A 26,920-nucleotide genomic window follows, 5' to 3' on the forward strand; every position below is an offset into this window, starting at 1 on the left:
TGATGTATATGTATATTTTTGTTTTATTTTATTTATCATGGGAATCAGTTGTTGACTTGAGATTTAAAGAATCTAACAATAAAGAGGTTTACAAAGTCAAAGCATGCTTCAGGTCATGTTCATTTTCCATGTAGACTGGTGTGGCTGTTAAACAGGGTGCAGCTAGATCCGCTCCTGGGAAAGCTACTGAATTTTGCCATTCATACATGCTTCCTTTGCCCAAGGACAGCTCAGTTTAACCAGAGCACATCGTTCAGTAAACTCAAAAATGAGATGGGTTGTCACTGTTCCTATTCACTAATAACACACAGATGTTTAAAACCTGATGATGCAGAACTTGGAAAAGAGAGAAAGCCACGAGGCTGCAGTGGCAGTATAAGAAAGGGTTTGATCAGAACCTCTGTCATTACCAATAAATAACACTGGTTTAGTGTTAAGTTCAAGCTTTGCTATCTTTTGAAGCTCAGTTTTCCTCTAACCACCACCACCAGGCTGCGTATCTACATATTTGAACACATAATCAGACTCTTCTCTGGTTTTAAGCTTTAAAGCTGGGCTGTTAGAGTTCACATTATGGATATTGAAATGCTGAGTCGTGGTTGGAGGTTTGATGGGTTGACAGTTACATAGAGCACCCCTGTGTTGGTTTAGTGTTCAAAAAGTGGAGTCAGACGTAAATGCGTTGAAGCACTCGCAGGCAGAACACCCAGTCAGGAGGCAGCTGATGGTAGGATATTTTGTTTCCATCCAATCGTAGAAACTTCATCTTGGAGTAAGACTGAGGTCCCACCTCTCTGCAGAAACTGGTCACATTGAACTCTGTGGTGAACAGACAGAAAGGTATTTTTATTTTCACAATCTGTATTCACCAGAGTCACAACCATGTGATTAATGCTGTCTTGCCAAGACATTATAGGTACCAAGCCAGTCTGGAGAGCTCTAGTTTCACATCATGTGCCACGTGTTTGTCACGTTCAGAGATCAAAGTTGAACTGTGCAATCTGCAGAAATCCGTCCTCTTCCCATAGAGTCTGCATTTACCATCTTACAGGTGCTGCAGTAAAGATGTAGACAGAGGAAACCACAACACCCTCTTCATATTTCTCTGAGCCATTTCAGTAGTAAAAAGTCTTTCAGGCCAGAGCGTGCGCTTTGGCAGCCAAAGACTGCAGTAGCAGTCAGGCTGCTTGCTAGACGATGAGGTGTATGTTATTGTGGAAGTATTTTGCTGTCTGTCTGTCTCGCTGGTACACAGCCCCACTGTCTGCTGCATCACACATTCAGAAATGAGAGCAAACTTGAACGGCTGAACCAAAACTGCGTGCCAGTTCTCTGCCACTAAATGGTCATGTGAGTCAGGTTTTGGCTGAAAAGTCAAAAAAATCAAACTGATGGGGAGCAGACGGAGAGAGAGGAAAGCGGAGACTGAAGAGGGGAACAGCATGTGCTTCTGGCTCATCTGGCACTCTTACCTTCGAATCCATCACAGATGTTGTCATACCACTCCCTTCACTTTTTTTTCACTAGCTCCACTTTCCACACGTCTAACCAATTAATATCCCCTCGTCTATTCTTACAGACACCCTCCTTTCTCTCCTTTTCTTTCCTTGTCTCTCCTTCTGTCCCTCTTCTGCCTTCATACTTGCCTCACCATCCAAACCCAGCCCCTCCCATGTCTGCATACAGCAAGGAGAGCCGCCCATTTTTAAATGGGATGGGCTGTGAAAGCTTTCCACATTTCTTCTCTATTACAGCAGGGCTTTGTGTTGTTGAATGGTAACATGTATGAAATATTAGGAGACGTGAAGTCAGTAACACCTCTACAATGTCTGTGCATGCTTTGCTGAACGTATAGTCCTCACCTTGTATTTTATTGGCCTCCAGGTAGAGGTACTGGAGGGTGGTGGGGACTGTGGGAATAGCAGTGAGTTTGTTATATGAAAGGTCCAGCTCCACCAAGCTGGAGTGGTTAAAGACCTGCGAGTGGACCCCACGGTTCTGCAGGCCACAGTGACTTAGGCGTAGATACTTAAGGTTGAGAAATCCCTCAAAACTGTCCTCATCCAGTCCAGTGAGAGAGTTGTTTGACAGATAGAGCTGCTCAACGGAGGAAGGTAAGTGCCTGGGAATGATTGAAAATGAATTCCCGCTGAGGTCCAACAGGTTCAGACTGACCAGACCTACATGACAGAAGTGATGCACACACACACAAACATGCAAAACATAACACCGATGATAAAATAGTTTTTAGGACAAAACATTTCCTAGTGAGATGAACATGTAAAAATATTCTTATCTTTCCTGGCAGTGTTTAGGTACAATACAATTTCTTTTAATCACCGAGTTGTTTTTCTGTTTGTTTTTTTGTCAGCAGTATCAGGCTGAGCTCTCTCTTATTTTCCAGCCATACGTGTTTAAAGTAAATTGTGCATGAACAAACAAAAGGAAATGACACATTACGCTACCTCTGAGGTCTCCCTCTGTGATGGTATTCAGTCTGTTTCCCTGCAGCAGCAGCAGTGTTAGGCTATGCAAGTTCTGGAAAGCTTCTGGGTTGATGCTGCTGATTTGGTTGTAGGCCAGTCGCAGCTGTTTGAGTCCAGCTGGTAAAGCACTGGGCACTGAACTCAGGTGGTTGTGGTTAGCAAAGAAGTACCACAGCTGGGTCTGGCTCTGCAAAGAGTCCTGCGTCAGGTTGTCGCTCTCCAGTTGGTTGTTGTCCAGAATGAGCCATCGAAGCCCAGTAACGTTGGCCAGTACGGAGGAGGACAGGGTTGAGATGTTGTTGCCCTGATAAGAATACAATTCACTACCTGAGGAATTTTGTCATTTAATACTGATGAAAAGCATATAGAATATATTGTAGTGGAAACTGAGGCGAAACCTCAGTTGGTTTCCACTAGACCACTTTAAGATAACACATGCACACAGTGTTTGTCCTACCTGTAGAAACAGGTATTGAGTTCTGTCGGGCAGGCTGTCAGGGATGTGTGCTAAAGCTCTCTGGTCACAATAGAGCGCTGTGGGCCACTGGATGGGGCAGTCACACTCTTCAGGGCAGAGCTGCGGATTATTAGCCCGAAACCAGGCTGGATCCATTCGCCCCTGCAGACTCAGCACACTGGGCTCACCTAGCAGGCGGTTAATCCACAGAGGAACGCCTCCATAGTCCATATCAGCTACAAATGTGCCTGAAGCAGACTGAAAACCACTCAACAGAAACAGGAGGCCAGAGCACAAAAGAGCCATGGACATGGCTGGGGGGATGTGTGATGCTGTAAATGAAACATTAAGAAAAACCTGAACACCATCATAGATTTGACAAGTAGTTTTACAAGTCATGATCTGTACGACTACTTAGAAAGGAACAATATGTCCATAAGCCAAACCTGTAAGTGTTAATTTTGAATGGTCTGCCAGGCATAAGAGCTCCATCATAGATTATAGGAGGAGGAGCTTCAACTATATAAGCTCCAAAGCATCTTTTTTTTTTCACAATCATGTGAAAAAGAAAGTTTTCAAAGGACTCTATGCAGTAATCTGAAAAACTGAGCACACTCCATGAATCAGTAGCATTTTCTGTATGACCTCATGAGTCTCTCACAGTGTTGTTTACAGTGTTGCTTCAGTTCACTAAGATTTGCATGCATTAATTTATGCGGAGCTCTTGTGAGGTCCTGCCGCAGCATTTCAAGCTGAGGTCTGGACTTTTACTGCACCATTGCAACACTTTGGTTCTTTTCTATTTTGGGTGTTCTGTTGTAGATTTGCTGGTGTGCTTTGGATCATCGTCCTGTTAAATGACCCAATTTGGGCCAGGCTTTAGCTGTCGGACAGATGGTCTCATGTTTGCTAGGTACCCAATCCCTGTGGTTGCAAAACAAGTCCACATCATAAACCCTTCATGAGGTGTTGGTGCTGATATGTTGTGTCTGGTTTTTGCTGAATGCAGTGGTGGACTTTATGGCTAAACATCTACACGTTGGTCCTGTCTGTCAAAATGACATTGTTGCATAAATCCTTTCCAAAGAAACCTTGTTCAGTGTTTTTTTTTTTTTTTTTTTTCTTTTTTAAATTTTGCAGTCATGAACTTTAACATTTCACATACTAAGTCTGACATGTAGCTCTTGAGATTTAGGGAAGTTCTCCAACTATTGCAAGGTCAAATCGGGATGTGATGTGAACATTACTTCCTAAACTGCACTGTTTTTATGAAGAGCCTCAAGGAGCCACTGGTGTGACAGTTCATGTTTAATCTTGTTCTATCTGTCTCTCTTAAATTCACCAAATTAATAGAAGTGTGTGAGTGTAAACTTCCTGAGTGTTTCTTTAAAAAGACTTGGACATGGAATGAATGAAATACCAATACTTGTTCACGTACTTAAGAATTTAGGCATCTGTGTTTTACTGGAGTATTTGTTTTTCTGACACCTTTTTACTTTCATTTCATTTGTAACAGAAATATCTCTACTGTTGGTATCCTTCACAGGTGCTTATTGCATATGAAGAAATGGGAAAAAAACCCCAAAAACAAACAAAAAACAACAACAACATAATTTATGCATCTTTTACAGCACTGTATTCGGGGAATAATATGGGTCGGAATGATCTAGACAGCATATCTGGTGTTGATATTTATATGCTGTGATCACAGTACCTCAGTATCATGAGCCTCACTTAAGATCAAGGAGCATAAATGGAGTAACATGGCAGTTATTTTGAAATGTAACTGAACAAACATCAGCAAATTTGATCTATATTTTGTGTTATTTAAAGGTTGCATGAACACACTGGGCAGTTTAGTGCAGGCTACGCTGGTTAGTGATGCATTGTGTTGGACTGGTGCAGAGCAGCCGTGGTGTTCATGGTCAGTGTTAGGGTATAACAAGGGTAGTAAACAGTAAATTGAACTGATGAAATTAACTCACTAATTTTCACCTTTACATCAGTTTTGTAGCATCTAGGGTTGGAAATCAGCCACAATAGTTTGTGAAACATCTGCTGATATCTTAATGAACTCGGTTGTGTAAATCCACAAAAGTAGCAGCAACACTAAGCTAATCACAGCCTGCACACAAAGAAATTCTACTGGAGATCGCAACATGAATTATTGTGATTTGTTTCTAAATGATTGTTTTCTCAGGTTGCACCACTGCAACTTAGCTTAGGGTTCCCACACCTACTGAATCCCACTTTAACTCTTGACTTTACTCATTTTTCTGTTTACACATGAAGGCAAAGTCACCCATCTACAACGAAGGCAAGAGCAAACAGAGCTAGTGTTTAAGCACATTCATTAGAATTAAAAGTTAGGTTGAAATAAAGTTTAAATTCCTATTTAATAATATCATTTTATTATTATCCTTATACAGCAGGAGCTTCAGTTTCCTTCGCAAAAAATAGCTGGCAGAAATATCGTCAACCTCAACTATTTTCATGTACTTTGATTACATTTCAAAGCCAGTACTTTTTCAATTTTACTTGAGTAAAGAAGCTCAATCAGTGCTTCTGCTGGAGTAAAAGTATTTTTTAATGCATGCATCTGTACTTGTACTCGAGTGAAGCATGTGCTTCACTTCAATCTCTGATTACTAAACTGTTCAATGTGAAAATGAATTACTTTTATCCAACTGAAGCTTCAAAAGTTAAACATAAATTTCTGTGTGAAATCGTCTGTGTGAATATTTTTCTTGCAGGATGAAATAAAGTAAAATAGAATAAAATGAATGAAAAAGTACGTGACACGGTTTTCAGTCGCCGCGTGTGCAGATTGTTGCTTTTGCTTGCACATTTCTTCGAATTCAAACTGATTGAATCTGAGACAGAAGAATAAATTTTCCTACCTTCACATAAAGTGCACAAGAGGACAAACACACACACACACATATGCAGACACACCTACACATGCATGCGCAATTACACATCAAGTTACCGTATAAGATAGCAATTTGTAAGAAATGTTTGCAACATCAGGAAGTTTGACTTGATCTGCATGGTTGCAATGTTGCATTTGCATTCCACCCTTAGAGTCTTACAGTGCAGCATTGCCAAGAGATTTACTGTAACTAAACAAACACACAGTCTGATTTTCATCATTTCCAGTTTTGCCTTCAATGCAGAAAGAGGAAATGGGGGTAAACTAGAAACTAACCACAAACTTACCTGTTTGTTTAGGAGATACAAACGGAGACGGGTTGTCCTAAATCCTCAGTGATGAAACCCTTGGGATCTTTGAATGAGTGTGTGTCGGGATGTGTGCATGTGTATATGTTTTCAGGCTACCGGCGGCATATGCCCCGTCTGACACATTCCTCTGCTTCAAACGCTACCAGACCTCCTTCATAAACTTCCCTCACTCACTTCTTCCATTCCTCTTGTATTAGCCCGCAGTAACAGCGGTACATTTGGTGGAAACGTGTTTGCCTGCAGAGACGCACAAAAAGATCTGAGAAGGTACGCTAAAGAAGCACAAGGAGGGGGGAAATGAGAGGAAACTGGATTTGAATTGATCAGCATGCAAATTGTATATGTTCTTGTTCCTCGAAAGAGAGTGTTTGTGTGTGTGTGCACGTGTGTGTGTGTGGTGGTGGGGGTACAGTATGTGATCTGTCTAGAGGCAATTAAGCTACAAAGTACCTGGGGAGCCAAAGAGACCATTCTGTGTGTGCCTATGCGCGCGTGTGTATAAATGTGTGTGTGTGTGTGTTTGAAGGAAAGAGCTTCTTGAAAACAGCTGACCAAAAGAAGAAAATGATCCCACATTCCTTTCCTGCAAAATATTACTGCTGTGCTGCGAGAGAAGAGGCAGTGGGGAAGAAGCAGGCAAAATGATCTCCTGATCACATCATGCAAAGAGCTCCCTCTAGGATAAACCACGGAGAATCACAATCCTTCATGTGGGCTTCAAAATGTATTAGAGGGGATGGATCATTTCACTTTAACCATGGAGAATTACAAGAACATGTTCTTTAACCAAAAACACCTCATCCAAACTTTATTTTGACCGTGTGGACAAGTGTAACAGATTTTAAGTGTTCATTCCGGTCACACCATTGTAAGCTTTTATTAAGTATAAATTACAATTAGCGACAAGACCAGTGGAAATGACGCTAGGTAGGAATACGACCGTCCACGTTCACTCTGCACTCAGCAGAAACTATCTATGATCGGAAGTGTTTGCCACGCAGCTGCTCTGAAAAGACCAGAGCCGCACAAGCACGATCAGTTTTGCCTCCTTACGACTTCCACTCAAGATGAAGGATTACATTTTGACACACCTCAGAGGAGAAACCCTGCTGAAAATGGTGCACGAGGAGGTGATTTTGAATGCGATATTATAAAACCCTGGGTTCTAAGTTTTCTGCAGTTAATGTTTCGATCACATTTTGTGGATTACCGATGTTCACCTACCTATATTCACCTTTATTCTTTATTGCCTTTAATTTGTTTTTATATTTAGCTAGTCATTAGTGTTTCACTATTTGTCCCTGTTAATGTTGATATTTAATTACTATTGAGTGGTGGCTTTAATTTTATTCACTGTGTTTTAAAGTTTAAAAATCTTGTTTGCGGCTCTTTATGAACTTAGTATATTCCTCGGATTTCTGTTCTTGTCATTTTTGTTACTTTTGACATGCAGGTTGGTTCTAGTTAGTTCCCTCCTGTGTTCCTTGGTGTCCCAGTGACATCAGCATTTGTCCTTTGTCTTTCCATATTCCCCTATCTGGTCCTTCTGTTTTCCTGTGTCGAAGCAGTCTTGTCTCTCCGTTCAGCTATGTCTCCCTTGCTGTTTCATTTTTTCATTTCCTCTGTGTCTTTGTGTTTGAGTTTGTATTCTATCTCTTGTTTCAGTTTTCATGCTTCTCCAGCGTCCCTCGTGCCTTCTTGTCAAGTCTTTGAATCTGTGAATCTGTGTTTATTTATTTCCTGTTTTATTTTGTTAGTCTCTCGTCTCTTGTGCCATGTGTGTAATTTTGCTTCCCCTGCCTTGCTTCCCCAATGAGTTCCAGCTGTGTTCCCTGGTGTTTCCCATCTTCCTAATTACCTGGTGTGTATTTATTGTCTGAGTCTTGTCTGTTTGTTGTTGTGTCTTCTCCACATGGTATGTGTTTCCTCGCACCGTGCTCCCTGTGTTTTTCTCCTAGAGTTTTTTTGTAAAAAGTAAAGCTGAGTTCGAAGTCTTATCTTCTAAGTCCTGCACTGGGGTACACTTGCTGCCTTCCACACTGCCAAACTGTGACAATAACACTGTGTAATCACAGTGCAAACGTTCTCTCCCCCCCCCCAAAAAAACCTGAAAAAATAAATAAAAAACACAAGTTCAGCATGTTTTTTAAATCTCCTTTCTTTTAGAATAGTAGAAATGCTCACATTTCCATTTACACTCATTATATTTTAAGGATTCATGTGAGTATTTTTAAGTACTGACAATGGATTTAATAAGATTAAATAGTAAGTGTTTTGAGATTTCACCTTGCTTAATGAAGTGCTCCTAAACTAGATACAAATAATGTCACACATTATTCATGATAATCCTAGATTATTATTATTGTTACTATCACTATTATTCAGACTGTATCACAGTTTTTTATGATGTGATGCAATGAGACAGTCAGAGCAGCAGTTGTCTGTTGTTTACAGTAGGGTCATTACACGATTATTTATGAAACCACTGACAAAAGGTATAATGTCATCGTAGAAGTGTGAATCACTGGGAGTTTCTTGTTCAATTTCCTCATTAATGAGTCATCGTCTATTGTCCCTGCCAGCTACCGTCCTGTTTGTGAGTAAATGTACGTTACCATGTCTGCGTAAGTCTCAAGGGGACTGAATGTACAATACAACACTGTGACTGATGTTTTTTGAACGTTTTCACTTTCTTCATTCTAAACTCATAATGTTTTTTAACCTAGTTTGTGCAATTGTTTAACACTGTCTGCTTTACATGTTTATTTTGAAAGTGTTATCAGCTGACCAGAGCATAGTTTGAGCTGGAAGTTTTGATTCTGCTTTCCTCTTTCTCACCTTTCTCTTGGATTGTCTTCAACAGCTTCCTGAACACATCCTTAAATTTCCTATCACTTACACTAGAGGGCTCTCTTTCCTCACATATCAAAAGCACACATACCGCATTAATTCCACTAAATCAAATATAGGCCCATTTGAAAGATGTGATTTATTAGCAATGTGAAAAAAATAACCAACTCAAAGACTTCAGATGAATTATGATGTGGCAAAAACTCCTGGTTGTTCTTATAAGACATATAACTTTCTTTTGGAGACATATTCTTTCTTTTAGTGTTACAATTTCCCCGCAGGTTTATGGGCCAAAGCACAGTGTTGGACTCCAGATGTTGCAGCTGGAGTCCAAGATGCAGGCAGCTATGCTGAGTCACCAGGACACCGTTCAGTGCAGATTTAACGCCTCTGTTCTCAGTGTAACTCAAAAAGATTTAACACTGGTTGAATAACAAATTATGCCAAGATGTTAAGAAGTTAAATGTTTTTTGTTTGTTCTTCTTCTTTTTTTTTTTCTTTCTTCTATTTTTGCTCAAGCCCGTAATTATAACATACTTCCTTAAAGAGCTGTGCGTTTTATCCATTAGAGAAAAGGCTGAAGATCCCGACATGGTGTAAATTTAAACATCCGTTTGTGATTTATGGTTTATGTGGAAGTGTGTGTGCACGCATGTATCTATATGAGTGTATGTGTGTGTATACATCTGCTTTCTATTGCATGGTTTTGCTGCCCCTGTGCCCTAGGGTGCCATGGTTCAAGTTACCTTAAGGAGTCCCTTTGTCCAAGTAGACCATAACACCTTGAAATTGAGAGTATTTTTATTAAGTGTAAATTTCCTTCAGTTATTATTTTATGCAGCATTTGGAACTGTGTGGAGGACAAGTTAGAAGCAGCTATATTTGGAGTGGAGTGCAGGGAGTGAGGAGATCAGGGATGCTTGAGAAGAGCTATTAATGCTGCTCGTGTGAGTGTGTGTATCATTAGGGATGAGGTGAAGCATGTAAAGGTTAAGGTTAGCGTCCAGGAAATGAGAAACACAGAGATGTGCAAACTATGCAGTTTAAGAAAAAAATGCATCACAAGTAGCAGTGAATTCTGTAGTGAATCCTTTATCGTCTCTATTGTTTTATTATCTTCTTCCATACTTTCTTTTTCAGGAACCCTAACATCACGTCTTACTTATCAGTTAAACACAGGATTTTTTTTAATTAGTGCAAATTTATGAGGGCCGCATGAATCTCTACCTCAGCCAGCGGGGAGAACATCTGACTGCCATACATATGTAACGGAGCACTTTGGCTCATTTTAAGCAACGTGCTGCAAACAAAGTGCTTTTTTCCTGTTTGACTTCATGCTGGAGATAAAAGAAGTTAGTGTGTTGTCCGTGTGTATTTTTGCAGTTACTTCTGCCTGGCGTTTGGCTTGTCTGATCTCTCTTTGTCAGTGTTTTGGTTTCTTGGTATTTCTTTGGTTTTTTGCACAAGAAGAAATTAGCAGGCATTCACAGTCTGCGCTAGAAGGTTTAGGTTCTAGCTCAGCGCCGCTCATGACCCAGTTTGGGGACGGGGGGACATGGGTGGGGGTTGGACATGTTTGCGGCTCCTCAAAGTCCAGATTACCCTTTTACTTTGAAGACCTTGAGTCATTTCCCTCACTTTCAAGGGTAGCTGCTGGTAACCTTGAGAATGTGTCATACCGTGGGACAGAAAGGTTATCTTTGTCTCACACATGCACACAAAAGTCACACAACTTTATCTGCCTAACAATCTCATAAAAGCAGATTTCAGTATTTCAAGAGTTATTAACCTCATAACCTCATGTCAGGGTTTGACTGTTAATTATCAGTCTCTTGGTTCACTTCACAGGTGTTGAACACAACTCCTCAGATGTTTTAAGAGAAATATTTAAAATCAAATAAATAACTAAAACATTTTACAGGAACAAATATGACTGCTTAAACATTTTGCCAATGCTACATCTGTCTGTGGATGCCTGCAGACAAAAAAGAAAGAGGGAAGAAACTTTTGGCTTAGATGTAATGCAATGTGGACATCTGGTCACCCTTTTCTTCCCTTTTTTTGATGCATAAAGCTTTTTACTGTCAGATGTCGGATGCAATGGCTACAGGAAGAACAGCCGACAGTCTCTGGATGAGTCTCTAAAAGCTATGTAAATGGATTGCAAAATTATCATTTTGGGAAATATGTCTGACTCTTAAAAAGAGTCATACTGAATGTGACAACATGTACAGATTGTTCAAGAGTTGCTATGTTAGATGTGATACAAAACAAAGCTTATTCCTTGACTTGTTGCATTTGTGGAGGTTGCTCGCTCTCATGACAGCCTGCTTAGTCAATTTACGTCTGTCGTTACAACAAATCACTGGTTCCACTCATGAACACGAAGGCCAGATTATATGTTGCTAGAAAACATCTAAATGAGTCGGCATAGCTCTGCAAACAAATCTATGGACAGATGAGACTATGATTAAGATCATTATCAGAATGATGGAAGGAGAAAAATCTGAAGAAGGAAAGAATAGCTCATCACCCAAATCATACCACACGTGTCAAACATGGCGGAGGCAGCGTTATAACGTCGATATAGCTACCACTGGAACCGGGTCACTAGTTTTTATTGCGGATGTGACTGCTAATATAAGCAGCGGAATAATTTTGAAGTATACAACGCTATACTCTCAACTCAGATTCGGTCAAATTCTGCAAAACTGATTGGACAGAGCTCCACAGTGCAAATGGATAATGACCTGAAGCAAGCTGCAAGAAAAAAGTTCATGCAAATCATCTGAAAAACCCTTCAAAGTAAAACTGAAAGTTTGAATGTTAATTACACATTGACTGTGCGATCCAGTGTGGTGGTGAGCAGAGGCAAAACTACAGATATTTTGTCTTTCTCCCAACAAATTTTGGACCTAACTGTTTATATTTTCATGTGTTTCCAAAAAATCTTTCCCTGCATATAGTTAAAGCTCAGAGATTTCATCAGCATGTGTAAATATTATATTTTAGTGAAAAATTATAGATCTTCCAAGCTTACATCAAAGGAGGAGAGAAAAAGCGGGATAGAAAGAAGAGATAAAAGTTCAGAATAACCAATGATTGAAAAGATGTGGAGAGGGCAGAAAATGAGTAGAAACACTGGTTCTTATGGACGCTGAGTTGGAGAACATAGAGAAGCAGGAAGAGGCCCACATTGAAACCAGACAGACAACATAAAGAGACTGTCACACATGGTTTCATTTAACCCTTTACAAGATGTAAGCTTGTTGTAGACGAGAAAGAGTTGGGTCTACCCATGTAAAAAAAAAAAAATTAAACAAAACTTATGTAGGTCGAAGGGCATCTAGGTTCTGTCTTAAGGTTATCTTATTATGTTTAATAATGTTTAAACCAACGCCTTACACGTTACAACACAACACAGGAAAAACACTTGTCAGCACATTGAAGCAACTATGAAAGAACAAAACAAGCACATGCAAGGCGTAACAAGGTTTTTACTGTGTACTATTACAACAAAACTGACCTGTGCTGTATTTCTTTCTCTGCATCGTTTCCCCACACAGATCACAATAAAACCTCCCGCAGGTGTGTGCTGATAAAGGTATGCTTGCTTTGAGTTATTCCAGCTGTAATGATGACCTCCTAAAAAAAAGCAGCAAGAAGAAAAAAACACAACCAGTTATCCAGCTTTTCATTATTCCAAATTACACATTGAAGTTGGCTGGTGAGTGTCTCACCTGCTAACAGCACACCTGTGATTTTATGTTTGTAGCTGCAATAAACTACGATAACAAAACTTCCACTTTCTTTGCAGTGCTACAGCTAAAGTATATGTAATATCAAGTTCTTACTCATTTTAGTCTTTCACAGGTATTTGCATTTGCACCATATGGACCAAAGTTGGATCATTTTATCATTGCCACTTATGTATGACTTTTATTTTTCTACCCTTTATTGTGAAGAAAGAGAGGGGGTCACTTGAAATCAGGAAACGGAGGGATTGAATGTGCTGCTCGCAGATGGGAACAATCCCTCAAAGCCACTGCGTCTCACATCATTCACACTGGAGGGGGAGAAAAAAAGGCTTCAGAGTGGGCTGTGGGCCATTCCCGACCAAATGCAATGGGGTGCGGGCAATTGGACAAGGGGGTGGAAGTAATCAAAAGCACAAGAACAGACAGACGGGTGTGGAGGGGGCTAGCATGACGGAACGGAGAGCAGGGAGGGGAGAGAATACTTTTCATACAGTGTGTGTCAGAGCACCCTGCAGTCCTGAGCACACTCACTCAGAGAGAGAGCGGGGGACAAGAGGGCCAGTGCCTTTGATCGGGTAGGTGTGTGTGTTTGTGTGTGCATGCAAGTGTGTGAAATCTTTTTGTTTTCTTTTAAATTGAGATTTATACAAGGCTAAATGAGAAGTAAGGGTAGAATAATTTTGGAAAAATAATCACTGAATGTTTTACCTCAATTTTTAAGGTAACAGAGTGAATATTACAAAACTGGCATTCATAGAAGGCTTAAGAAAGCCAGGAAAGGCTTTTCTGAGCTTCCCTGTGGACTAAGACCAGTAAGAATGTGACTGCCTGCAGGCAGCAATATCTCCAAATGAAGTCCATGCCTGCACTGCACCTTAAACCTAAGTAGGACAGAAGAATAACAGATTTAGTTAAAGTTGGCAGTTATACTTCTGAAAGATTTTTTTTGTTCTTTTAAATGTCTAATTTCACATGTTTGAGCATTTCAAAACGTTCTAAAACATCTGTAAGATTATAAATCTCAAACATTTTGGTGATTTGTGAATAACTTTTTCTATTTTTTGGCCTTTTTAATACCACTGCATGTCCCTCTGTTCTCCCTGTGTTACATTACAGTTAAGATTTGAGTGACTTCCTTTCATCATGCGTCTGGTGATCTTCCTTTTGTCTGCCCTGATTCCCCTCGTTCTCTGCCATGGATGGAACTCCTGGACAAATTACTGGCAGAGCCAAGGATACTTTTATGGCTCCCAGTATGCAGACAGAGCATACAGTGTGTCGGCGTGTCCTGACGAGTGTGACTGCCCCTCTTCCTTCCCCGTTGCTATGTACTGTAATGGGCGAGGCCTTACCACCGTGCCACCGATTCCCTCCCATATCAAATACTTGTATCTTCAACACAATGCCATCACATCTTTGCCGGACTCAGCTCTAAGCAATGCAACCAATCTGGTGTGGCTTATGTTGCATTTCAACCAGCTGACATCTGAATCAATTGGCAAGAAGGTAAACACGTAGTCATAGGCACATCCAGACACACATCACTATAAATAGCGGTACAATGGCTGACAGGTGTCTAACAGCCCAAGTCGGTTTTCTTTTATTGCTGTCTGTTCTTAATCCTCAAGTTAATTTCCTGTGTTATCTGTTTTTTTTTAAAGAAAAGAAGAAACCAAAAGGGGGGAAAAAACATGAATAAATATTGTGGTTAGTTTTCTGTCATCATATAATAAACTTGTTATAATTTGAAACATGTATGGGTAAAGCAGTGTGATCAGCAGAGCACATGCTCACACTAAACCAGACAGCAGCATGCTACATCAGAGCCACAGACCTTGTGGTCTACAACCCTCAGCATAAAGTCTCTTTCTCCAGTGAAACACACTGAAAAACACATTCACGCACAAGCAAAATTGCACTGTAACCATCAGTTTGAATGCTAGTTGAAACTTAGCTGGTCGTTTGCAAACACATAAAAAGATGTAGTGTAATATCATTTCAATATCACAACCGACAATAATGTATCTGTGCTCTGAAAAGGCCCCTTTCATCATTTTTATTGTAAAGCCACCACATACTTTAGCATGATTTTTCTTTTTGGGTTTTATACCTCCTCAACTTGATCATTTTGCAGGCATTTGTGAAGCTGGGGGGACTTGAGCGTTTATATCTACAATACAATAATTTGACCAGCATTCCTTCAAACCTTCCCCTCTGCCTGAGAGACCTGAGAATGGATAACAACATGATTGAGAAGGTAAATCTTCAAAAATTCACATTCACAGCCCTCCTGTTTTAGTCCAACATCAGTTGAGACATTACGCTATGCTTTACGGCTATTCCCACTTTTACCTAGGTGTCACCTGCAGACCTAGAGGGAATGGATAACCTCACTATCCTGTACCTTCATGATAATGCTCTCTCAGAGGTGGGCTCGTCACTGAAGGGGCTGAACTCCCTCACACTGCTTGACCTCAGTAGCAACAAGTTGACAAAGGTAATTGTTTATCTGTTTGTTTCTAAATGCATTATTAAGCAACCAAGGTAATCTCGTTCAGAGATGTTGTGTCACCGTCCCAGGTCCCAGCTCCGCTCCCTGCATACCTGCATCAGCTCTACCTGGAGTACAATGCCATCGACTCTATACCTGAGGGATTTCTGAGCCTCTTCTCTCAGCTACAGTATTTTAGGATGTCGCATAACCTGCTAACAAATAAAGGCATCCCCGCTAACACGTTTAACATGTCTGGGCTGGTGGAGCTGGACCTGAGCTTCAACAAACTGGAGAGAATTCCTTCAGTTAGCACCACGCTGCAATATCTTTACCTGCAAGCCAATCAGATCAAAGGTGAGAGTTTCTTTGAAGAAATCATTTTTTTAATCGTCATGTTCTACATTACCATGCAGTTTTCTACCTTTAAGCCAGTTTTGTTGATTTCACAATAAGAAATTTCATGATCGTATATGTACTGCCACTTCATGCACACTTAGATTAAACGAGAACAAAAACTTGTTTGCTGGATTTTGAGAAATGAGATGTTGGACATGTCTTTTCCTGAGGTGATTTATACAGTTATACTGCCATTTTACAGTTTTGCATGAAAGTAAACTCATCGCTGTCTCCACTCTTTCCCTTGCCTGTAGAGTTTACTGTGGGTAGCTTCTGCAGTGTCGTGGACGTGACGAATTTCTCCAGACTCTTAGTGGTGCGGCTGGACGGAAATGAGCTCAGTCTCGTGGACATCCCCACCGACGTGAGTCATTGTCTGCGCCAGGTTCTCGACATTGAGATCTAAGCATGTGCACAACGCAGTCTGTGGCTCAGTTCACCACATGCACCTACAGCAGGACTATTTTTTTTAAACAGATTACAGCAGATATAAGTTGATATCTACAGCAGGTAGTGAGTTAGTTAGTAGTGATTGCAGAGAGCATCACTGTGAGCTTTACTAGAAATTCCTCCAGTTAAGAAAGAAAGAAAGAAAGAAAGAATGAAAGCCTGGTTTTTCTTGTGTATTGAAATTTCAGATTTACAAGGATAAAACACCATAAATGAGCCTTTAATCACAAAAAAACAACAGAACTTGAATAAAATTGAGGAATGGTTCTCTGACCTTCATCCTATTTACAGCATACTGTGCTGTAATGATTCTTCCTCCACGTGTCTTAATGCATGCTCAATCATCCATGTAGGGAAATCTCAAAAAGTTGATTTTGTTCATGTGGACGTAGCATTTTCAGTGGGAGAAACATTTTGTCACTCATTCAAGTGACTTCTTCAGTCTCATCTGGACGTAGCGTCCCCAACCTTATAAACAGTTTGATGATGCTACGTCCAGATGAATAGAATCAACTTTTTGGGACTTCCTCCATGTGTTTTATTGCTTTGTATAATAAGGTGATGAATAACGGTTTGCATACTGTGAAATATATAATTTCAAATATAGATCATATGTAGAATACTAAAACATTATTATGGTGTCTACTGCATGAGAATATGTTATTGCACTTGGTTACATTAGTTTATCTTGCTGAGAGAAAAATGCTGTGACAGCTTGATTCTGTTTAAGATCGTCTTTTTGCACAGTGAAATTTTCTTAGAGAAACAGAAAATGTCTCTGTTCCATGAGAAAAAAAAATATGGATATCGTACTGTAGTAAATCAGACATGCGTGGGGCTCGTGGTCTGTGAATTAGGATCTAAGTAAACATTGCATGGATTAATTATTATCCTGACAAAGGGTTTTTGTTCATGAACCCATTGCAGAATAAATAAAGTTAATAAAGATCTGTGTCATTTTTGTCCTATATTGATCAGCCAGTGATGAAATGCAATACTGAGGTGATCAGTCAAAAGTATGAACTGTCTCTCTTTTATTGTGTAAAAGCATCATCCTGAGGGATTTAATTCAAAGTCAGAATGAAGAGGGTGTTCACGGTCAGCAACAATAAACCAGACTTTCCTTAGGACAACATACTGATACAGCTTATCCAGTGAATCTTGTTGTTGACCAATAATCTTACCAGCAGTTCTAACGATCCTGTTCCGTTTGTTCCTAGTTGCCCTGGTCATGTTACCACACGATACTGAGGTACTGAACAGAAGGATGCTTTCAATCAAGCTGACATAAACTTTGATCTGGGATCCGAGGAGAAAGTTTTTGTAGCTATTCCTCAAATGGTTCCTTATAACAACTTAAATAATAAAAACTCAAGGTTTCCCAGACTCGATCAGTTATATTCACTTCACTGTTTCACGGTGCTTTAAGTGTTGTTTTTAAATAGTGTTTCATTTACAGGATACATTTTATTTGAGATAACAGGCTGCTGAGTTGTCACATATTGCTATAACAAACTTCCTCAGTAATTGAATAGAGAGGAACACAGTAAATAGGCACTCAACCAATCAAAGAAGCTTTATTCCTGCAAGCTCCACCTGCAAAGTTTGTGCTCTTTGAAAATTACTACCCTGAGCAGGAACTTTGGGGGATTAAAATAATTTACCTAGCACTTAAGTTAGATCCGGGACGCTGGGGTCGAGCCACTTCAAGGTCTCTCTCGCATTTCCTCCTGCAATTTCAAACATGGCTGAAAAGTGTCTTTGAAGTCTTTGAATTAAAGTTTATGTTGATCTTATCTCTCAATGTTAAATTCATACTTATTTCAAAGGTTTAATAACAGACATGAGCATGAAGCGAGTATCAGTCACCAGTGAGGGTTTTTAGGGCCTGATGCAAGGTTTCTACATAGTAATAGACAGGATAAAGAGGTGTTTCATTTATAGCTTATTTACACTTTTAACCCAAGGTGCCCACAGAAACCAGTTCCTTGAGGAAGAGAGAAACCACAAGGAGTCAAAGCCCTGAAGCTGCCCAATATAACACTGAGGAAAGCTCTTAAGGGGATACTGGCACAAAGAAGAGTCATTGGATTCCTTAAAATATTTATATTTTTTTAATTGTACCTCATTAACCTGAATTCTTGAGACTAATTGCTCCTCTAAACAGCTAAGGCGATTTTCTCATGGCTATAGAGATATTTATCAGGCTGGTTGGCTTTACTCGAGAGGGAAACTAAGACTCTCTTCTTTCTTCTCACGTTTCTCTTTAGTTCCTTTTAGCTCTATCTTAATAGCCTTCCATTACAATTTAAGTGTATGTTTTCTTTTTACATTTATTATGCCTGCTATGTTACAAATGAATATTTTTCTGGGATGGACTTGTAATGCTGATAATGTTAACGATGACGTGCTGTTGCATCAGGGCCTAACCCTCTACGCATCAGCTCACCAGATGTGGGATGGTCAGAGGACAGATAATGTCTAAATTTAGGATGTTTTTCCACTGTAGTCTGTGGACAAACACCACAGGATCATCATCACAGTAAAATGTATATCAAATGACTTCTGTGGTTAACTTGTGGCTAAGGGTCAGTGACCAAAATAGCAGAGAACTCAGGTACAGACCATTGCAAACAGGTACAATGAGAACACAGAACAACTAAAGCTCTCACACTGTCTGAGTAACTGCCACTGGGCAATAATACTGTTTGCTCACAGCTTTAAACTCACAAGCTCTGCTTTCAATAAAAGAAGGATTTGTGTACAGTTATGGTGGAGAGTAGTAATGACAACATGTGACTCACTTCCTGTTTCTTCCTGAGTACTGAGTAATTTCGAGGACATTTCATAGGAATTGTTGGGAACTTTATGCCTTTACGTCATAGAAAACATGGGAAGAGAGAGAAGCAGAAGCAGAAGAGATGCAACAAATGTTGAATTTGAAGCAGAGATGTTGCTACTGCTACTGTACCCATGCACAAGGAAAACTGCATGAGTACGGTAGCTATAAATCACTATAGGAGGATTTACAGTTCTTCCACAATTTGACAGTTTGCAAAACAGACATTTGGGGTACTAGCATGGCCACTGACAACAAGCAGTCACTCACAAAGCAAGTTAACAGATCTCTGATTAGAAATTAGCATTAGCCAAGCCAGTAACCTAACTTTGTCCTTATAAAATAGGGCGATTACTCACCATAATGATCAACTTTTAACGGCTGCATTTTGATGCCAAATAACAGGCTGCACAAGCAGCGACCTCACTCCATCAGAATCGTTCTCTGTAGTGATTTAATTGGCTCGCAGCACCTTTGGAATATTTGAATAACCATGATTTGACTGACTGGCAACTGCCTTACTATTTAAAAAGCTGAACATTTCACTGCATGCAAGCAAAGGATCCATAATTTGGTCTTGTAAAGCACAATGTCACACCATTCAAAGTGAACAAGAGGTAAGAGTGTTAGCACCTCATGTTCAGCTTGACTACCTGAACCAAAAGTAAGATACATAGAGATAATGCGCATTTGTTCATAATCTCTTTCTTTTGTAGCAAACTATATAGTAAAGACTGGATTATCTGAGTAAAATCTGTTGCCCTGGAAAACACAAATAATTCATTAACCATCTCCACTTGTTTAACTCCTTTGACTCATAAAACCTGTGGAAAGAAGCTTGTCTAAGTCTAAAGAATGAACAAAATGTATAGAACTTGTTGGCTTGATAATTACATTTGACCTTTGGATATGACACAAAGTTCCACTGTTATTCTGGCATCTCTGTCAAACTCCATAATCCAGCATACACAAAGCAGGGGTCACAGGCAGCAAGCCAGCAAGACGATGAGAGCAGACAGGGAGCAGGGGAAAAAGGCAAAAATGAGGGGCGAACAAAAAGGTTTTACATTTTTAATGTTCTTAAAGAATAAACAACACCAAAAAGGTTGTAATGCAGAATAACTGCAGACACAGAGACAATCTGGCAAGTAGAATAAGGTTTTAGGTGTACCCATTCTCAGCTAAGTGTTTAGTTGATAGTTGAGTGAAAATGGACAGGAAACGAGGTAACCTGGAAGTACAGCCAACTTAAAACAATAGTTATAATAATAACCTCAGATGACAAACATACACAAGTTGTTTACTCAGAAGTGCAGATACTTGTGTTAATAAAGATTCTGGTGAAAACGAATGGCCAAAATCTTCATCTTCATGCTTTGCGCTCATGGTCCTTGCATGTTTTGTTTTTCTCTTTCATCTCCATGTTTTTCAACATGCACAATATGAACACCAACATGTTCAAACTGGTTTGATGTAAGGAAGGCGCACAGCAAGAAGGAGAGAGGGACAACTACTTTCAGAAGGGGTCGCCACAGTGGGCAGCTCCACGTGTTTGATTTGTCCCTCCTGACACAACCCCAAATATGTGTCCCTGGCAGGAAATGAACCATTGACTGTGTAAGTCGAAAGTGTTAGTGAAACAAAATAACTAATATCCCCAATTAGATGTATGACAATTAAGTAGTAAGCTTTATTATTTTTGCACTTAGCATTAGCAAAACCATTAGTATTATTGAACAATAATACATGAGGCCAAACCATTTCCATGCATGTGGGTCAGAACCCTACAAACAACATCTGACTGGTAGTAATAATGTATTTTATTGGTCTCGTATGTCTGCTTTATGTTTCAAATGATGTAATGTCAAAACCAGGGCCCGTTCACAGGAACATTACAAAACACTTCATTTATCTTCTGAAAATGTTATATTTGATGACCAATGATGGTTCTGTCTCACTGGAACGAGACAATCCTACTACAACAGTAAAAAGCTTTGGACACCAAGCAGAGCTCTTTGATCTCGCGCACGAGAGAGCGAGAGAACAGTAACAGCGCCATTCCTTCGCTTGACCCCAGTTGCTCTCGTCTGCTCCCTCGTAACACTGCTCTTTATTAAGGTACATTTATATGCATAAGTTCATTATGGCTTTTTACACAGGCATACATGTGAACAAAGAATACCTTGTCTGTGTGTGTGGCCCGAAAGTGACCTTGTGAAGATTTCCTACAGCTGGTGCTAGGAGCGCAGCGGTCCACCTAAACAAAGGGCTCTTATACTTATGTGGCACTCGGTTCGACTCAAATAGGCCAAAGGGAGTACAGAACGCAGTCTTGGGCCTATCGTCTTCCGTAACTGGGACCTGATTGTAGCCACTGGTAAATCCATGGTGGAAAACCAACGGGCACCAGTCAGCGCATCTACGGATTCCTTAATGTGCGGCAGGGGGAATGCATCTTTCCTCGTCTTGTTGTTCAATTGCCGATAGTCAACACACATGCGCGGGCTGCCATCCTTTTTCTTAAAAAGCACAATGGGAGAAGCATACGGGCTGCTACTCTCTCTAATCACCTTAGCCCCTAGTAACTGGTTAATATGCTCTTTCACAACCTCATACTCCGAAGGGGGGATGCGCCTATAACGCTGCCGCACCGGGATATCATAAGAGCGGAATGTCATGGGAGATCAAGTTAGTGCAACCCAAGTCAGTGTCATGAGCAGAAAAGACCGGGCTGTATGTCTTAAGGAGAGACCTCACCTGTCCCTGTTCCTCTGCTGACAGTTTAGACAAATCAATTCCTTCCATCTGATCCTGCACAGTAGAAGTGGCGGTGTGAGATGCCATTGTGGCTACATTAAGGGGTATTTCTGTCACACCAGCAGGCAAACTGACCACGTGAACATCCTCCAGGGTCCCCATGATGGTCCTGGGATGAAGCAAAACTGCTGTGGTCCATACGTTAACAACTGGTATGTATACAGTACCTCTAACCACTCGAACCAATGCAGGGGACGCTTAAGTCCAGAAGGCAAGTTAACATCATTGGGTTCAAATAACACTGTGGCACCTGAATATTGCTCAGAACAGGTGGCGGCCACTATTTTCATTACACCACCTGGAATGCAACATGCTCGCTTACCTCTCACTCTCACATGGCCAGACAAATCCTGTGGGGCTCTCGTACTAACATCATGGCACTTTTGCAGCGCATGCACAAGGGGTTTAGGGGCCTCTGTGACAGAGCCCAGACTAAAGAATGCTTCACCATGTTGCCCAAAAAGCTCATGGTAACACTTCCGAATCACATTCATCCCTAATACACCCGGAACCGTAGAAGGCCCTGCACCTGGAGGATCTTTAACGATCAACACACCACACAGTGGTGTGTTGAGGATCTTTAACGATCAACACACCACACTGTGGAATGAACTTACCTCAGAGCTCTACACCTAGCTCTATATAGCCAAGGTAGGGAATAGACAAACCATTACCGCTTTAAGCTGCAACCAATGACAAGCTTGGAGACGCTCTTGACCCCAGGAGTCAAAATGCTGGCGGAAAAAGCTTTCAGTAATGGTAGACACCATAGACCCCGTATCAACCAAACAAGGTACTTTTATACCGCCCATGTCCACATCTATATGCGGACAGGATGAAATTAATTTGGAGACTGCCTCTGGACCATTAGAAACAACCCTTGAGCCAATAGACACCCCACCTGAACTGTGGCTCGGCAATACGGGGGGGGAGGGGCTAGTTTTCTGAAGCCATATTTAAAGGAGAGTGCCTGCGATTATGCGGAGGGGCCTGCGAAGGAGGCCGGGAGCGAGGAACACGTTCCCCATCACACTCGAGCAAAATGTCCAGGTTGCTGACAACGTCTGCATATAATTGAATTGCTCCGTCCTGAGCGAGACATTCGATGGGGGCCCTGCAATCGAGCAATGCTCTGAGTGAGCTGATTAAGTTGCTCCTACTGGCGCTTTAACAATTCCTTCATTTCGCTCATCTCAGACAGATGGGTGGACTGGGCTATTCCCAAAGGACTGCTATGGACCCCATACTGAATGCCATAGACAGAAGGGACAGAATTGCTTCTGTGTCTAACGCCACTAGGCAACCCTTCACATTCCCACCTAATAGCTTCCCCTCTAATCTCCAGCAATGTCAGGGTTGGCTGCCTCCTTACTAGTTGCTTTAACTCCCGCCGCAATGTACTGTCTAAGACCTATTCAACAAATTGATTTCTTAATAAAACATCAGCATTGGGCATGCCATTGGGGGCACTCGACTTAACTTTTTCCATAATACCCAAGAGAGCGAGGGAAAACTCTTATAGTGTCTCACCTTCCTGCTGTTTTCTAGAGAAGAAAGTTTCCTGCAATGCTACATAGGAGTCTGAGCAGCCATAAAGTTCTTGCAATATAGTGATTATCTTAGCTGGATCAGTCAACAACAAAACAAAACAAAACAAAAACAAAAAAAAGAAGTTTATGTTACACCACATAATAATAAAACAAAGGAAGACACGTCTCTGTTTTTAAAGAGTATATCCTGTCGACAACGCCAAGTTTGTGGCAGCACGAGGTGGGGATGGAATAAATACTCTTCACAGTTTAAAAGACAACGCCACCCTGGGAGTTTCACCCAGAGAATACTAGATAGAAGTAACACTAATCACCAAGAAGGCACTTAGGTTTGTTATACTCAGTACAGCATATAAAAAACACGAGCATAAATATCAATATACAAATATTCTAAAAAAGAATTCAGAGCCGAGGCTTACCGGTGGAGGGGCGGGGATGCCGCGCACAAAAACAACTCAAAAAGAAAAGAAAACTCAACAATACACAAGTGCAGCACACTATCACACGCTCGTACTAATAAACTAAAAATGCAGGTGTGTAACACTCAAAGGATCCCACCACCAAGGCACCCCAGTCTCCTCCACGTCAGGCCCTTCGCATCTGAATAAAAGAAAGAAAATTATAATATATTCCAAGAAAAACTAATATGCAAACGCTGGGGTTAGCCCAACTGCAGGAACACACTGGTGATCCGCAGCTAGAAAAAGGGCCTCCTACCAGTGGTGTAACAAAAACCCAAACTACAAATCAAAACAGAGAGACAGACATACGAACTAAATAAAACCTTAAATCTGGAGCAGACGGAGTCGCTGTATTACTCCAAATTGCCGTCGGCCCGACTACTTTATTTTAACAATTCAGTCAATCGACGTGTAATTAGCCGCTGTCCACGCCGACGTCCACTCTTAAGAGGCTGGCAGCAGCAGGGAAAAAGAACCCTCGCAAACGGAAATAGACGGTAAAAGGCAAAGCAGCAGCACTTCTGTTAGCGTAGGGTTGTCATGATTCGGCTGTGTGGCAGGCAGGAAGTGGACCCAAACGCAAGCTCACAGAGGCAGGAATGAACTCAAAACACAGCTTTATTGCTGGAGGGAAACAGCGAAACAAACTGATAAGAAACTACACTGGGAAGCAATACACTAGCACACAGAGAAACACACGGCCATGAATGAGGGAGAATGCGACACTGAACAGAGGGAGACGCGAACATAAATACACAGAGGTTTAACGAGGGAGGTGGGAGCACACGGGGAACACAGCTGACACAGATAATTGTAACGAGACAGGAGCAACACAACATGACGCATACTGACGGGAGACTGTCAAAGTAAAACAGGAAGTACACAGAGGCGCAGACAGGAGGAGAGAGGGAGCACGGGGAGAGCACAGACATAACGGGCTGGGGAAAACATGGAATAAAACACGAGGGGAAACGAGGGCTCACAGATACACAGAAGGGCACACAGGGGGTCACAAGGGGAAGTCAAATAAGGAACAAAATACAAAAATACATGAAACTAAGAATGCTGGGCCAACATGGCCCAGGATCATGACAAGGGTAGTGTAGAAAAGCCGTAGCGACCTTGCTGTAAAGCTACTGGTTGCCCACTAAAGCCCACACTTCCTGCAAAGCATGAGTGCTTACTATAAAAGAGCAATAAAAGGCAGAGATCGTAACAAAACTGAGTCACGTACCAAGTAAACAACGTCACGAATCATGAACAGAGTGGCTCATAGAAGGCTTCTACAGCTACGACCTATAAACAACATTGGTTTACCACCGAGTGAAATAATGTACGCACTGCACCGAGTAAACACATACCAGCCACCATGGAGGATTCAGGAAGGTAATCCGCGGGTCATCTCTGTAACACGAACACCACAATCAACACAAGTACTGCCAATTCAGGCTGAGGCAACAACGACATGTACACAGCTCCTACCTGCAACACCGGGGGAAGTCAAGTGACCGAAAGGAGATAACAGGTACGCGATTCGGGGATGCTCAGATGGCCACTATTTATATTAGCGCCCCTTAATGCGCCTGACTGAAAGTGGGTTGAACCAAGACATAATATTCATCCTGCCACACTTAACTAGATACAGAGTAGTTGTCCTCCCACATTATAAATCAGTAAGAGAAGGTACGGCCTCTCTCATGACCCCAAGATGTGTGTATGCCAGAACACTCTGGAAGGCGCACAGAGTCTTTACAGACTGCTAAGGATCAAGCCTATATCATTATGCAATCGATTATAAAACTCTAAGCATATATGAGTATATATTTCTAAGCATAAATGACAATCCAACAATATAAACCTTACAATCAACGTCATAGTTATTCATAGTTGTTCTACAGGGAGTGCAGAATTATTAGGCAAGTTGTATTTTTGAGGAATAATGTTATTATTGAACAACAACCATGTTCTCAATGAACCCAAAAAACTCATTAATATCAAAGCTGAATGTTTTTGGAAGTAGTTTTTAGTTTGTTTTTAGTTTGAGCTATTTTAGGGGGATATCTGTGTGTGCAGGTGACTATTACTGTGCATAATTATTAGGCAACTCAACAAAAAACAAATATATACCCATTTCAATTATTTATTTTTACCAGTGAAACCAATATAACATCTCCACATTCACAAATATACATTTCTGACATTCAAAAACAAAACAAAAACAAATCAGCGACCAATATAGCCACCTTTCTTTGCAAGGACACTCAAAAGCCTGCCATCCATGGATTCTGTCTGTGTTTTGATCTGTTCACCATCAACATTGCGTGCAGCAGCAACCACAGCCTCCCAGACACTGTTCAGAGAGGTGTACTGTTTTCCCTCCTTGTAAATCTCACATTTGATGATGGACCACAGGTTCTCAATGGGGTTCAGATCAGGTGAACAAGGAGGCCATGTCATTAGTTTTTCTTCTTTTATACCCTTTCTTGCCAGCCACGCTGTGGAGTACTTGGACGCGTGTGATGGAGCATTGTCCTGCATGAAAATCATGTTTTTCTTGAAGGATGCAGACTTCTTCCTGTACCACTGCTTGAAGAAGGTGTCTTCCAGAAACTGGTAGTAGGACTGGGAGTTGAGCTTGACTCCATCCTCAACCCGAAAAGGCCCCACAAGCTCATCTTTGATGATACCAGCCCAAACTAGTACTCCACCTCCACCTTGCTGGCGTCTGAGTCGGACTGGAGCTCTCTGCCCTTTACCAATCCAGCCACGGGCCCATCCATCTGGCCCATCAAGACTCACTCTCATTTCATCAGTCCATAAAACCTTAGAAAAATCAGTCTTGAGATATTTCTTGGCCCAGTCTTGACGTTTCAGCTTGTGTGTCTTGTTCAGTGGTGGTCGTCTTTCAGCCTTTCTTACCTTGGCCATGTCTCTGAGTATTGCACACCTTGTGCTTTTGGGCACTCCAGTGATGTTGCAGCTCTGAAATATGGCCAAACTGGTGGCAAGTGGCATCTTGGCAGCTGCACGCTTGACTTTTCTCAGTTCATGTGCAGTTATTTTGCGCCTTGGTTTTTCCACACGCTTCTTGCGACCCTGTTGACTATTTTGAATGAAAC

General features: G+C 41.2%; 2 protein-coding genes across 5 annotated transcripts; one reads left to right on the plus strand and one right to left on the minus strand.

Moving 5' to 3' along the window:
• LOC146386899 (lumican) lies at positions 1-25,521 on the minus strand. Of its 4 annotated transcripts, XM_084928106.1 has the most exons (8): positions 25,284-25,521; positions 25,163-25,205; positions 12,563-12,681; positions 6,163-6,423; positions 2,944-3,275; positions 2,466-2,790; positions 1,863-2,180; positions 1-819 (listed from the first exon to the last, which is right to left on the minus strand). In XM_084928106.1, the coding sequence occupies exons 5-8, from the start codon at positions 3,253-3,255 to the stop codon at positions 668-670; spliced, it is 1,107 nt and encodes a 368-aa protein (XP_084784232.1). In that variant the 5' UTR covers positions 3,256-3,275; positions 6,163-6,423; positions 12,563-12,681; positions 25,163-25,205; positions 25,284-25,521; the 3' UTR covers positions 1-667. The 4 variants fall into 4 exon arrangements, with proteins under 4 accessions (XP_084784232.1, XP_084784230.1, XP_084784228.1 ...); XM_084928104.1 differs by lacking the exon at positions 6,163-6,423 and having other exon boundaries at positions 25,284-25,520; XM_084928102.1 differs by lacking the exons at positions 6,163-6,423; positions 25,163-25,205 and having other exon boundaries at positions 25,284-25,520.
• Positions 12,677-17,082, plus strand: fmoda (fibromodulin a). The gene is made up of 6 exons (XM_084928110.1): positions 12,677-13,369; positions 13,911-14,300; positions 14,929-15,051; positions 15,151-15,291; positions 15,375-15,642; positions 15,939-17,082. The coding sequence occupies exons 2-6, from the start codon at positions 13,938-13,940 to the stop codon at positions 16,088-16,090; spliced, it is 1,047 nt and encodes a 348-aa protein (XP_084784236.1). The 5' UTR covers positions 12,677-13,369; positions 13,911-13,937; the 3' UTR covers positions 16,091-17,082.
• Positions 25,522-26,920: the final 1,399 nt, after the last annotated feature.

This window comes from Perissodus microlepis, chromosome 5 (assembly GCF_051167445.1).
Source record: "Perissodus microlepis isolate ML-2025 ecotype Zambia chromosome 5, ASM5116744v1, whole genome shotgun sequence".
Taxonomy (NCBI): domain Eukaryota; kingdom Metazoa; phylum Chordata; class Actinopteri; order Cichliformes; family Cichlidae; genus Perissodus; species Perissodus microlepis.

What these genes read in the sequence shown, in the direction of transcription:
- LOC146386899 (XM_084928102.1), bottom strand. Translation starts at nt 12,587, where the DNA reads ATGCAGAGAAAGAAATACAGCACAG. An exon ending in CACAGAGGGAGACCTCAGAG is followed by an intron (nt 2,181 to 2,465) that starts GTAGCGTAATGT and finishes TCTGTCATGTAG; the next exon opens with GTCTGGTCAGTCTGAACCTG. An exon ending in GGAGGCCAATAAAATACAAG is followed by an intron (nt 820 to 1,862) that starts GTGAGGACTATA and finishes TGTTCACCACAG; the next exon opens with AGTTCAATGTGACCAGTTTC.
- fmoda (XM_084928110.1), top strand. Translation starts at nt 13,938, where the DNA reads ATGCGTCTGGTGATCTTCCTTTTGTCTGCCCTGATTCCCCTCGTTCTC. An exon ending in CTGAATCAATTGGCAAGAAG is followed by an intron (nt 14,301 to 14,928) that starts GTAAACACGTAG and finishes ATCATTTTGCAG; the next exon opens with GCATTTGTGAAGCTGGGGGG. An exon ending in ATAACAACATGATTGAGAAG is followed by an intron (nt 15,052 to 15,150) that starts GTAAATCTTCAA and finishes ACTTTTACCTAG; the next exon opens with GTGTCACCTGCAGACCTAGA.